This window comes from Rhinoraja longicauda, chromosome 6 (genome assembly GCF_053455715.1).
Source record: "Rhinoraja longicauda isolate Sanriku21f chromosome 6, sRhiLon1.1, whole genome shotgun sequence".
In the NCBI taxonomy this organism is placed as follows: domain Eukaryota; kingdom Metazoa; phylum Chordata; class Chondrichthyes; order Rajiformes; family Arhynchobatidae; genus Rhinoraja; species Rhinoraja longicauda.
In genome coordinates this window covers 54,812,943-54,827,091 of record NC_135958.1, presented here as the reverse complement: position 1 = coordinate 54,827,091, position 14,149 = coordinate 54,812,943, and the positions used below count along the sequence as shown (strand labels likewise).

Below are 14,149 nucleotides of genomic sequence, written 5' to 3'. Positions count from 1 at the left end.
GAACCCGTAGTCAAGATCAAACCTAGGTCACTGGTGCTGTAAGGCAACAACTCTACAGTTGTGCTGACCTTGGTATATACTATGCTGTGATGGTGGAAGGAGTGTGACTTGTTGGAGCTGTGCATGTCCATTCTACCGTGTTGGACGTGCTTTGTAATAAACGCGAGCTTTTGGGGAATCGATAGTGAGGCACATATTGCCTCCGACCTGTTAATTAACTGCTATGTGAATGGACTAAGATGGACATGTTAATGTCAGATTATGTGAATGGACTATTTGTGTCTCCTGTCAATGACTTCCGTGGAGATGTTGATGGCATCCTCTGAGTGTCTGAGGTGAATGGTACTCCGGGTAACTTTGGTACTTGCCCTCGTGGGCCGGAACATCATGGGTCGGAGGTAGAGCCGCGCGGGTCGACGAAGCCTGGGTCTGGGGAGCCCGCGGCTGGGGCCTGGGTCTGGGGAGGCTGGGGCCTGGGTCTGGGGAGCCCGCGGCTGGGGCCTGGGTCTGGGGAGCCCGCGGCTGGGGCCTGGGTCTGGGGAGCCTGGGGTCTGGGGAGCCTGGGGTCTGGGGAGCCCGCGGCTGGGTCCTGGGTCTGGGGAGCCCGCGGCTGGGGCATGGGTCGCCCGTGGGTGGGGCCTGGGTCGGTGCCATGGAGGTGTCCGGAGAGGACCCAGCAGCGTTATTGGCGAGGCTGGTGCGGCGGTCGATGATGCTGCCGACCGACGAACAAGGCCAGACATTTGGAAGTGAGGACGCCCCTGCCAAGGGAAGGAATAAAGGTGGACCTGGTGTGGGGGGACCGCCGTGAGTGAGGGAGAAGAGTAATGGGGTCCTGGCGTGAGGGTCTGCCGTGAGGAGGGGCATGGGGGGGGGGGGGGAGGGAGGGGATTTGTAACTTTAAGTGCCCTGTATGGGTGACTATTTGCATACCTTGGGTATGCAAGCAAAGAATTTCACTGACTTGGCACATGTGACAATGAAGTATTCAATTCAATGTCTGTTAATCTGCCACTTGTTAGCTCGGACGCATTATCATGGGACTATGAATGTGTTCATCAGTTCTACCTACAAACCTGTCAGAGCATTTTTAATTGACGGCATGTGTGCCTGGCAGATCTGCGACCTGACCCTTAATTGTGAGATCAATTGCTGTCTATGGCTTGCTGATTCTTCTGTTTAACTTGTGCAAATTCATCAATTGCAGTAATAGCAGAAAATGCCCAATACTGTGTACTCAGCAGATCAGTCAGCTTTCTGGTGAGACTGTTCACATCTCTGGTCAATAATTGCCTCCCATTGGAACTGGGCTGGGGCGGGGGGGGGGGGGGGGGGAGGGTTTGTCCTTAACTTCAGGTTCCCAGCCTCTATTTGCCTGCTTTTGTATTCCTGTATTATAAGGTGATGCCTTATTTTTAGGTATGTCAGGTGCTTCCCCTGGCATGCTGTTCACTTCTCTTATTGAATCAAAACTGGTCCCTAGCCTTGTACCTATTTTGTGAAGGATATGTTGGACCATGAGGCCAAATATAACAGTATAACAGAGCTTTATTTGTCATTCGGTACCGAAGTACCGAACGAAACTACATAGCAGTCATAGAAAAAAAGAACACAACACACCTAGCCCCAACACAAACGTCCATCACAGTGACTCTAAACACCCCCTCACTGTGATGGAGGCAACAAAACTTCCACTCTCTTCCCCACGCCCACGGACAGACAGCTCGTCCCCGACCGACCCGCACAGTCCCCGCAAGGGGATGGAAGTCCCCCTGGCCGAATCGCACCGGGCGCTGAAACGTCTCGCGGCCGAGCCGGGCGATGAAAAGCCCCGCGACCAAGCCTTGCGCAGCTAAGTCCCGTGGTCGAGCCGCACCGGCGATGTTAAGTCCGGCAGCCGAGCCGCACCGGGCGATGTTAAGTCCCGCAGCCGAGCCGCACCGGTCGATGTTAAGTCCCGCAGCCGAGCCGCACCGGGCAATGTAAAGTCCCGTGGTCGAGCCGCACCAGCGATGTAAAGTCCCGCGGCCTAGCCGCACTGGGCACTGTTAAGTCCCACGGCCGAGCTGCACCGGGCACTGTTAAGTCCAGCGGCCAAGCCGCACCAGCGATGTAAAGTCCCGCGGCCGATCCGCACCGGGCGATGTAAAGTCCCGCGGCCGAGCCGCACTGGGCACTGTTAAGTCCCACGGCCGAGCTGCACCGGGCACTGTTAAGTCCAGCGGCCAAGCCGCACCAGCGATGTAAAGTCCCGCGGCCGATCCGCACCGGGCGATGTAAAGTCCCGCGGCCGAGCCGCACTGGGCACTGTTAAGTCCCACGGCCGAGCTGCACCGGGCACTGTTAAGTCCAGCGGCCAAGCCGCACCAGCGATGTAAAGTCCCGCGGCCGATCCGCACCGGGCGATGTAAAGTCCCGCGGCCGAGCCGCACCGGGCACTGTTAAGTCCAGCGGCCAAGCCGCATCGGGCGATGTAAAGTCCAGCGGCCGAGCCGCACCGGGCGATGTTAGGCCCCGCAGCCGAGCCGCACCCCGCGCCGTGAGGAAGAGAAAAGTTTCCCCCCCGCCACCCCCCACCCACACCACCACCCCCCACACATACACAACCAAAAAAAATACAAAAACCATCCCAACACCGACACACAACAACAAAAAAAGGAAAAGAGATGAACAGACTGCTAGCGAGCCGCAGCCGTTAGGCGCCGCCACTTCCGCTTGTCGTGGAATACAATGCTGTAGTGCCTCATGGATACATGAGTTTACACTGTTGCGTTTTTGAATCCGTTCATTGCAACATATTGGAAGCACGAGGTGACAATAATGTCCTTGGCTGAAAAATAGAAGCCACTCTTCCCAACTCAGCCATGGTGATGAATGTATACTAGAATGGTGATGGCTCGGTAGAGTAAGCTTCCTCTTGCATTGGGGTTTTTTCCTACTTGCCTTTTTGTTCATGCAATATTTATTTTGCGCTTGGAAATTGACTCTTTGCACTGTTAATTACACTACTAAAACTCCAAAGACGTACAGGTATGTAGGTTAATTGGCTGGGTAAAATGTAAAAATTGTCCCTAGTGGGTGTAGGATAGTGTTAATGTACGGGGATCGCTGGGCGGCACGGACTTGGTGGGCCGAAAAGGCCTGTTTCCGGCTGTATATATATGATATGATATGATAAAACACCACAGCCTTAATAAATGAACTACATTGATTTGGGGCATTGGTTTTTGCACTATTATTGTGTGTGTGGGTGTAGAACTTTTTGTTTATGTTGTTTAGAGTACTATGTTTACATTTTCTATTGTGCTGCTATAAGTATGAATTTCATTGTTCTATTTGGGACATATGACAACTTTTGACTGTACACCACTATACAACTAGTTATGTTACCACCATGTGCTCATTGATTTATTTTGTTTTGCAGGTAAAGTTTGGCTGCTCTTAGATTCCAATGGCGCAGCGTAGTCACCATGAAGATCCAGAGAGGTATCTCTTTGTGGATAGGGCTCTGGTATACAACCCTGCCACTCAGGCCGACTGGACTGCCAAAAAACTCGTGTGGGTGCCATCAGAACGCCATGGTTTTGAGGCTGCAAGCATTCAAGAGGAGCGGGGCGATGAAGTTGTGGTGGACCTAATAGAGAATGGCAAGAAGGCTCTGGTCAACAAGGATGACATTCAGAAAATGAATCCACCCAAGTTCTCAAAGGTGGAAGATATGGCCGAGCTCACCTGCTTGAATGAAGCGTCAGTCTTGCATAATTTGAAGGATCGATATTACTCTGGTTTGATTTATGTAAGTTTCAAACAAGTAAACTATATTTTTCAAATTTAAGTTTTTGCAGAATGTTATTTGATGCCTCTTGAATATTGAGGTTTCTCAAGCTGAAGAGGCTACATGGAAAGTCGTGCACTTGCTGTACAGGTCCTGGGGGAAGCGGTAGGCAAATAGTTCATTCATATTATTCAGAAATATCTTCCTTTATTTGAGGCAACTGAAAGTTCCAATTTCGCTGGTACAAAACGTCTCTGGCTTCGATGCCTGGAACATTCCCTTCACCCTGTAACACTTTTTGTGATGTAGTTTAGGTTTATTATTGTTGCGTGAGACATACAGTGAAAAGCTTTGTTTTTGCATGGTGTCCTATCAGATCAGATACTGTACATTAAATACAATCAATCCAAACTAGAGTACAAAAGAGCAAAGAGGAAGACAATGAAGTATCATGTCTGTTGATTCTTTTATGTAACTTTTGGCTGGGTTGCTTGCTAGCTTTGTTACATTAATTTGCTTGGTCACTTTGTATCCCATAATTTATCTTTGATTTTTGTAATTTCAAAATTCTTTTTACTCAAATAATAATTGTACCAACAGTTGGACTATCCAACTTGCTAAAGATGTTTATGCTTGCCAATACTACTACTGAAGTAATTCTTCAGTGGTAGTATTATTTCTCTATCAGTTGTTAGCTATGGCCAATGATCCATTTTTGGAAAGCTGATGCTTTTTACCTCCCTGATCTCCAGTTTTAAGTCGCAAGTAAATTAAAATGTCCATTTTCATTCTTTGCTTGTTGGGGTACATTTGTTCGAAAGGTCATTAGTGATTGGAGCAGAATTAGGCCATTCGGCCCATCGAATCTCCCCCGTCATTCAATCATGGCTGGTCTATTTCTCCCTCCTAATCCCATTCTCCTGCCTTCTCCCCATAACTCCTCACACCCATATTAATCAAGAATCTATCTATCTCTGCTATCTATCTAGGAACTTGGCCTCCACAACCTTTTGTGGCAAAGAATTATACAGATTCATCACCCTTCACCAGAGAGGTGCAGAGTACATCCCATCATTCAACACCTGATACAGGATTGTCACTCTCCTCTCAAAACAAATATGGGTGAAGGGAAGGTCCTTTGACGTAATAGGTTTGGTATTTTGATGCTGGATTAAGCACGTTGTTGGAAGTCTTGATTTGCCCAAGTGGCAGACCTGTTCAACTAAATGGCATTTTCCCCCTTTGTTTTGCTTTCAAGTATCCAACAGATGTATTGAGAAACTTTTATAAGACTCTGCATTTTAATAATGAATCTGATCAGTTGATTACTCTGAAATGTCACTTAAGCTCTTCCTTATGGCTACAAGTATTTACAGTCTAGCCTGATTGCAGAGGCAATTTGACAACACTTAGTTTGTAAATATTGATTTCTCCAACATTATGACTGGAAGTCAATAGCTGTGAAAGGCAGCATGTGGACAACAAAATAATTCTTTGCACTTATTCTAAATTGTTCCATGTGCCACAGTGTTTCAAACATCTTGGTTTGATGTTTTTTCCTCTGCTACGAAGCATCTGCATGTGTTGGAAGATTAACTGCAAGCTGCTACAAACTGTGGACTTGATTCTTGGTTCACTGTTAAGATTTCTGCATAATCGGCCTCTGTGGAATGCTGAGAATCTTGTAGGTTGAATAAAGTGCCAAGGAAGTGTTGAATGCATAGGCTGTTAGGGTGGGAAATGAGGGCTGGGCAATTGTGTCCTTGCTGTAGCCAAAAAGGAAGTGGTTGGGAAGGTGAGGTAATTTTTTTCAGATTTTGAGTATCTGTAGATTTGTTTCTTTCAATCCATTTTGGAATTTTGTTTTATTTTTATTTTTCGTGTAAAGAATTGTAGCTTTGGCATTTTTTAACCTCACAGAATTGATTCATGAATTTAGACCATCTCTAACTGTAGAGGATTTTTTTTGGTTGGTTGAACTTGTTTTTGCTGCACATCTGACTCTCACTTAAAAAGGAATAATGTTGCTGTTCCTTGCCATCATCCACCACCTCCACCTTTGAGACCTTGTGCAGTATCTTTGTAAACAAAAAATGACTATTAGGACAGCTATAAGAAGTTTTATTTTTGATTTGACAACTTGATTTGAGGCAGCACAGTGGCGCAGCGGTAGAGTTAGTGCCTTACAGGGCCAGAGACCAGGTTTTGATCTTGACTGCGGAAGCTGTCTGTATGGAGCTTGTACCTTCTCTCCGTGACCGGTGGCTTTTCTCTGGGTTCTCCGGTTTCCTCCCTCACTCCAAAGAGGTGCAGGTTTGTAGGTTAAGAGGCTTGGTAAATTTGTAAATCGTGCAGGATAGCGATTATGTACGGGTTTCGCTGGTCAATGTGGACTCGGTGGGCCGAAGGGCCTGTTTCCACGCTGTATCTCTAAATTAAACTAAACTAATTGAGTTAATATGAATGACAGCTTAAGTTCTGCTGGGACCTGGAATAAGTTGTTGTACCAACTTTCTCAGTTTTATTTCAGCATTTTTAAACCACTGAACTTTGTAAAACAAAATATTCTGACTAACTTCCTAGAAATATTATCTCACTGCTCAATGAGTATTCTAATGTCCAACAATTTTTATCTTCCTACTAGATCAAGTGGCCCCTTGTGTCCATTCCTCGTGGAGGGGGGTGGGGGGGGGGGGGGCAGGGAACGGGAGAGGGTGTGACTGAGAGGGTGAGCCCTGGACCCAAAGTCTCCTGTATTGGTGTAGCAGCCTCAATTCCCCCCCCCCCCTTTGCACTCAATCGCCCTTATGACCCCTCCTCCCCACACTGACCCACTCCATCCCCCCCTAACCCACGCCAACTTGCCCCTCCCCTGCCCCCACCCCCAGTCCCCCTTCCTCACCCCTATTCCCCCTCCCCTGACCCCACCTCCCTCCCCTCCCCACTCTCCCCTCCTCCCCTCCCCACCCCCACTCTCCCCTCCTCCCCACCCCCACTCTCCTGTCCCCCTTCCTCCCCACCCCATTCTCTCCTCACCCCCCGCACCTGCACTCTGTCCTACTCGAGGTGGGCGGAGGAGAGGGGAGAGAAGCAAGAGGAGAGGGGTGCCCCTGATTGCGGGCGGACGGCTCTGCTAACGGCGTCCATCTTGCTTCAGCGAGTGAAGAGAGAAGTCGTGCGTGCCCTATGGTGACGTCATATGCATAGCACTTTGGAAAATGTGTTTAGAAATGAAAGTTTTAAACTTTAAAATCTCTAACTCAAAAAATAAACGACCAATTTGAATACAATTTGTTTTAAACAGTCGGCAGGAGAGTGGTGATTAAGGTGGCGCAAAAATTGTGGCGCTATGGTTTACCGTTTTGGCTGTAGGTCCACATTTCCAGAAAGATATACATACATACATACTGTCACACATACTGTCATGCATACGTCTGAAGAAGGGTCTCGACCTGAAACGTCACCCATTCCTTCTCTCCTGAGATGTTGCCTGACCTGAGTTACACCAGCATTTTGTGAATAAATACCTTCGATTTGTACCAGCATCTGCAGTTATTTTCTTACATACATACATACATACATACATACATACACAAGACAAACCCCACACAGTCACGGAGAATGTACAAACCCCGCACACAGTACCCGTAGTCTGGATTGAGTACCCGTCTCTGACACTGTAAGGCAGCAACTCTACTGCTGCGCCACAGTGAGCCCTTGTATGTATTAGGGTTGGGAAAAGTAAAGCTGGAGCATTCTCGTATTGAATCTATCATATGTTGGGGGTGAAGGAGTTACTTTTGAAGTCAATTTAAAATGCACAGTTTAACTTGAAACCCTAATATAGTCTTTTCAAATCCTGCCACTGTCACAAATACTCCAATAGCAGATTGATGCCATGCAGAATGAGGGCATGGTGTTGAGAGTTCCGTATTGATTTTGGCGATGCAAAGTCTCTGATCTAGACCTGTTTGCTAAAGCCAGTGTCAGAGACCCCAGTGGCTGTGCCTATTGCAAATAGGTATACCCTCTTGGGAACTGTCGGGGCAGAAGACGTTTCCAGTCCGAGTGGCGGACCTGTTGGCAAGGATACTCGACAGGGGAGACCGAAGTCAGGAAGAGCCGTAGTGGTCGGTGACTCCATCGTCCGAGGGACAGACAGAAGATTCTGTGGCAGCAGGAGGGACTTGAGGATGGTCTGTTGCCTCCCTGGTGCCAGGGTTCAACACATCACGGACCGGCTTCAGAAAATCCTAGTGAGGGAAGGCGATCAACCTGAAGTCGTTGTGCATGTGGGCACGAATGACGTCGGGCGGAAGAGGAAGGAGGTGCTAGAGAGTTGGGAAAAAGACTGAGAAGTAAGACGTCGAAGGTGGTTATCTCTGGACTGCTACCGGTACCTCGTGCTGGTGAGGCCAGGAACAGAGAGATAGAGGGTATGAATTTATGGCTGAGGGGCTGGTGCAGAGAGCAGGGATTTAGATTTCTGGACCACTGGGATCTCTTCTGGGCTAGGGGTGACTTGTACAAAAGGGACGGGTTACATCTTAACAGCAGGGGGACAAACATTCTGGCAGGCAGGTTTGCTAGTGTGACACCTGTGGCTTTAAACTAAGTAGTGGGGGGGAGGGGTTAACAAATTGTGAATATGAAGATGAGGTTAAAGGGAATACAGGAGATATTGCAGAAGACTCTCGGAAGAATGGGAACAGAAGTTCTAGAGGGGAAAAGAAATTAAGGGCAGGGCCAATTGTGACCGATGTGAGAGGGGAGGTGAATACAGAAGTTAAAGTGTTGTACTTAAATGCGCATAGTATAAAAAATAAAGTGGATGAGCTTGAGGCTCAGTTAGTCATGGGCAAGTATGATGTTGTAGGGATCACTGAGACATGGCTACAAGAGGACCAGGGCTGGGAACTGAATATTCAGGGGTACACAACGTATAGAAAAGACAGACAGGTGGGCAGAGGGGGTGGGGTTGCTCTGATGGTAAGGAATGATATTCATTCCCTTGCAAGGGGTGACATAGAATCAGGAGATGTTGAATCAGTATGGATAGAAATGAGAAATTGTAAGGGTAAAAAGACCCTAATGGGAGTTATCTATAGGCCCCCAAACAGTAGCCTCGACATAGGGTGCAAGTTGAATCAGGAGATAAAATTGGCGTGTCAAAAATGTAATGCTACGGTGGTTATGGGAGATTTCAACATGCAGGTAGACTGGGAAAATCAGGTTGGAAATGGACCCCAGGAAAGAGAGTTTGTAGAGTGCCTTTGAGATGGATTCTTAGAACAGCTTGTACTGGAGCCTACCAGGGAGAAGGCAATTCTGGATTTAGTGTTGTGTAATGATCCTGATCTGATAAGGGGACTAGAGGTAAAAGAGCCATTAGGAGGCAGTGATCACAACATGATAAGTTTTACTCTGCAAATGGAAAGGCAGAAGGGAAAATCGGAAGTGTCAGTATTACAGTATAGCAAAGGGGATTACAGAGGCATGAGGCAGGAACTGGCCAAAATTGACTGGAAGGAGGCCCTAGCAGGGAAGACGGTAGAACAGCAATGGCAGGTATTCCTGGGAATAATGCAGAGGTTGCAGGATCAATTTATTCCAAAGAGGTGGAAAGACTCTAAGGGGAGTAAGAGACACCTGTGGCTGACAAGGGAAGTCAAGGACAGCATAAAAATTAAGGAGAGGAAGTATAACATAGCAAAGAAGAGTGGGAAGACAGAGGATTGGGACTCTTTTAAAGAGCAACAAAAGTTAACTAAAAAGGCAATACGGGGAGAAAAGATGAGGTACGAGGGTAAACTAGCCAATAATATAAAGGAGGATAGCAAAAGTTTTTTTAGGTACGTGAAGAGGAAAAAAATAGTCAAGGCAAATGTGGGTCCCTTGAAGACAGAAGCAGGGGAATTTATTATGGGGAACAAAGAAATGGCAGACGAGTTAAACCGTTACTTTGGATCTGTCTTCACTGAGGAAGATACACACAATCTCCCAAATGTTCTAGGGGCCGGAGAACCTAGGGTGATGGAGGAACTGAATGAAATCCACATTAGGCAGGAAATGGTTTTGGGTAGACTGATGGGACTGAAGGCTGATAAATCCCCAGGGCCTGATGGTCTGCATCCCAGGGTACTTAAGGAGGTGGCTCTAGAAATAGTGGAAGCATTGGAGATCATTTTTCAATGTTCTATAGATTCAGGATCAGTTCCTGTGGATTGGAGGATAGCAAATGTTATCCCACTTTTTAAGAAAGGAGGGAGAGAGAAAACGGGTAATTATAGACCAGTTAGTCTGACATCAGTGGTGGGGAAGATGCTGGAGTCAATTATAAAAGACGAAATTGATGAGCATTTGGATAGCAGTAACAGGATCATTCCGAGTCAGCATGGATTTACGAAGGGGAAATCATGCTTGACAAATCTACTGGAATTTTTTGAGGATGTAACTAGGAAAATTGACAGGGGAGAGTCAGTGGATGTGGTGTACCTCGACTTTCAGAAAGCCTTCGACAAGGTCCCACATAGGAGATTAGTGGGCAAAATTAGGGCACATGGTATTGGGGGTAGGGTACTGACATGGATAGAAAATTGGTTGACAGACAGAAAGCAAAGAGTGGGGATAAATGGGTCCCTTTCGGAATGGCAGGCAGTGACCAGTGGGGTACCGCAAGGTTCGGTGCTGGGACCCCAGCTATTTACGATATACATTAATGACTTAGACGAAGGGATTAAAAGTACCATTAGCAAATTTGCAGATGATACTAAGCTGGGGGGTAGTGTGAATTGTGAGGAAGATGCAATCAGGCTGCAGGGTGACTTGGGCAGGTTGTGTGAGTGGGCGGATACATGGCAGATGCAGTTTAATGTAGATAAGTGTGAGGTTATTCACTTTGGAAGTAAGAATAGAAAGGCAGATTATTATCTGAATGGTGTCAAGTTAGGAGGAGGGGGAGTTCAACGAGATCTGGGTGTCCTAGTGCATCAGTCAATGAAAGGAAGCATGCAGGTACAGCAGGCAGTGAAGAAAGCCAATGTAATGTTGGCCTTCATAACAAGAGGAGTTGAGTATAGGAGCAAAGAGGTCCTTCTACAGTTGTATCGGGCCCTGGTGAGACCGCACCTGGAGTACTGTGTGCAGTTTTGGTCTCCAAATTTGAGGAAGGATATTCTTGCTATGGAGGGCGTGCAGCGTAGGTTCACTAGGTTAATTCCCGGAATGGCGGGACTGTCGTATGTTGAAAGGCTGGAGCGATTGGGCTTGTATACACTGGAATTTAGAAGGATGAGGGGGGATCTTATTGAAACATATAAGATAATTAGGGGATTGGACACATTAGAGGCAGGAAACATGTTCCCAATGTTGGGGGAGTCCAGAACAAGGGGCCACAGTTTAAGAATAAGGGGTAGGCAATTTAGAACGGAGATGAGGAAGAACTTTTTCAGTCAGAGAGTGGTGAAGGTGTGGAATTCTCTGCCTCAGAAGGCAGTGGAGGCCAGTTCGTTGGATGCTTTCAAGAGCGAGCTGGATAGAGCTCTTAAGGATAGCGGAGTGAGGGGGTATGGGGAGAAGGCAGGAACGGGGTACTGATTGAGAGTGATCAGCCATGATCGCATTGAATGGCGGTGCTGGCTCGAATGGCTGAATGGCCTACTCCTGCACCTATTGTCTATTGTCTATTGTCTAAGTAGGAATGGTAAATATAAATATAGCCTTTTGCTTGGTATTTGTACAGAGCAGGGCCAGTGGCTTATGAGGTATCAGGGCAGCAGCAACCAAGGTGTTAGCCCACAAGGCCAAGAAACAAGTTATTAGCTTCTTCTGCAAAACCCCATATTGGCATCAAAACTCTAAGCAGTATAATTTGGTAGTTCATCTCCATTTGGTAGTGAATATTTTCCCATCCAAGTTGAACATATTTATTCTTTAGCTCAATGCCCCCAAAGCTGAACGAGAGGTTATATTGATGGTGTTAACTCTAAAGTAGGTCAGTTTAAACATTTATCTGTGTTGGAAGGAAGACATTGGTTTACAGCGAAGATAGGCACAAAATGTCGGAATAACTCAACGGGTCAGGCAGCATCTCTGGAGTAAAGGAATAGGTGACGTTTTGGGTTGGGCCCTTTCTTTAGACTGAGAGTCGGGGGAGAAGGAAACTTGAGGTATGGAAAGGTTAAGAACAAATCTGAGCCAGCACCGATGGCCAAGGCTGAGCCCACAATGGTCCATTGTTGGCTGTGGGAAGAGGGGGTGGCGAAGGGATATACTGATGCCAACAGAAGAACTGGCAGCAAAATTAGAATTGGGGAGGGGTGGAGAGAGAGAAAATGGAAGTGTTACTTATCTGTTGAGTGGGTGTTGCCTTAATTTTAACTAACCAGACGACTTCTGTGGCATTGATCCATGATGTAAATGAGAATTGGCAGTCTTGTTTTTAACTGAGGTAATGAGTTGAGCTAGCTTTGCATTCCTCTGAAGATGAATGTGTTGTTCATTACCATGGCTGATTTAGCTGTACACACATTCTTTAAAAATGAGGCTCGTAATCATTACCATGGGCAGGCTGAGCCTTTATTATTAATAAAACAGTGATTAAACAACAAAACTAAAATGCTAAAACATTAAAGACTAACCACACCTTTCCTCCAATATATTAGTCTAATTGGTAAAACACTGCAAACTAGAATACTTATTTTACTTTTGATATACAACCAGTTTATTTTGAGGCTCAGGGATTGAACTGCCCAAGTTTTAATTTATCAGTCCCAAAGTTAATTAACTTTGTTGCTGATGGATTTGGCCTGTTAGGGGGTTGGGTACTCTCGTCAGCCAAACGCCGTAAATATGAAGGAGAGAATTCCACTAATGTCATCAGCTTTACTTTGTATGTGACAGCTGATAATTACTTTTGCATTTGGGCATCCTTATTTCTCAGACTGATTAGTGATCTGATGAGGAATTTATCTTGAGCTGGTTGGTGTAAAGGGCTGCTCAAAAATAAGTGTTTTGATGTTGGATAGAAAAAATGGGACGTATAGAGTTAACTCTAAAGTTTTTTTAAATTTTTACTGTGGTGCCAGGTTAACCTCAGTGAAAAGGTTGAATGGTGATTACTGGACCATTCTATATGGAAGGGTGGGGTGTAGCTGGCCATGGAGGAAAGAGATTATTATTCCCTTCATGATTGACCCAAATAAACACCATAACTGGTTGTAACAAAATGCTGCTTAATAATTAATGACGACTAACAAGTCGCCTAAACGCAATGGAAAGTCATTTTGCATGATGCATACAACAATTTAGATCTATAGACAATAGGTGCAGGAGTTGGCCATTCGGCCCTTTGAGCCAGCACCACCATTCAATGTGATCATAGCTGATCATTCTCAATCAGTACCCCATTCCTGCCTTCTCCCCATACCCCCTGACTCTGCTATCCTTAAGAGCTCTCTCTACGCTTGTGTTTAAACATAAAGTGCTATTGTTCTATGTCAGTGGATTTAGTTAGACGTGTACAATATTACTAATGCCGTGGAGTATCCCTATTTACCAAATTTGTGCTAATGATCAATTTAATTTCAAGTCTTTGAAGTTTTTGCTTGCATTTGAAGGATCAACTTGGCTGGATCCCAAGAACTAAATATTTGAAGGGACCAAACAGCAACGTGAAACCTTCAATAAAAATATTTTCTTAAACATCCTGGTGCGGTTTTGGGCTGGCGGCCAGTATTTACAGAATTCTGGGTGACAGGCACCCAATTTTGGACTGCAACCTTAATGTCCAAACAACAGATTTTGAATGAGTATTGCAATGTAAACTGATTCTGGCCATGCTTGATGCAGATGTGCTTTTCCCATCAAGTTCCGGAAAAGTTGTTCCCAATGTCCTTTCGACTGCCCAGCAAAATAAATGAAATATCAATCTGTTAATATAAGCTTAAGCAAATCTGGAATGGATTTAATCCAATGTCTCCCTTCCCACCCACACTTAGAATGGACCATTGAGCTTAAATATTTGTTTTACCTAGAAACAGGCCAATGTTTCAAACCTTCCTGCCAATTCTGAGCCTTGTACAATAGACAATAGGTGCAGGAGCAGGCCATTCGGCCCTTCGAGCCTGCACCGCCATTTACCGTGATCATGGCTGATCATCCACAATCAGTACCCCGTTCCTGCTCTCTCCCGATACCCCCTGACTCCGCTATCATTAAGAGCTCTATCTAACTCTCTCTTGAAAGCATCCGGGGAATTGGCCTCCACTGCCTTCACAGGCAGAGAATTCCACAGCTTCACAACTCTGAGTGAAAAAGTTTTTCCTCGTCTCCGTTCTAAATGGCCTACCCCTTATTCTTAAAGTGTGGCCCCTG

General features: G+C 46.1%; 1 protein-coding gene across 6 annotated transcripts in view; it reads left to right on the top strand.

The window, feature by feature from the left end:
- The window catches only part of LOC144594470 (myosin-10), a 151,857-nt gene that overhangs the window by 13,786 nt on the left and 123,922 nt on the right, over positions 1-14,149 (top strand). For all 6 annotated transcript variants that reach the window (XM_078400989.1, XM_078400988.1, XM_078400987.1 and 3 more), the window contains exon 2: positions 3,425-3,796. In XM_078400989.1, the coding sequence (XP_078257115.1) occupies positions 3,452-3,796 (345 nt within the window). In that variant the 5' untranslated portion in view covers positions 3,425-3,451. The remainder of the gene's footprint in view (positions 1-3,424; positions 3,797-14,149) is intronic.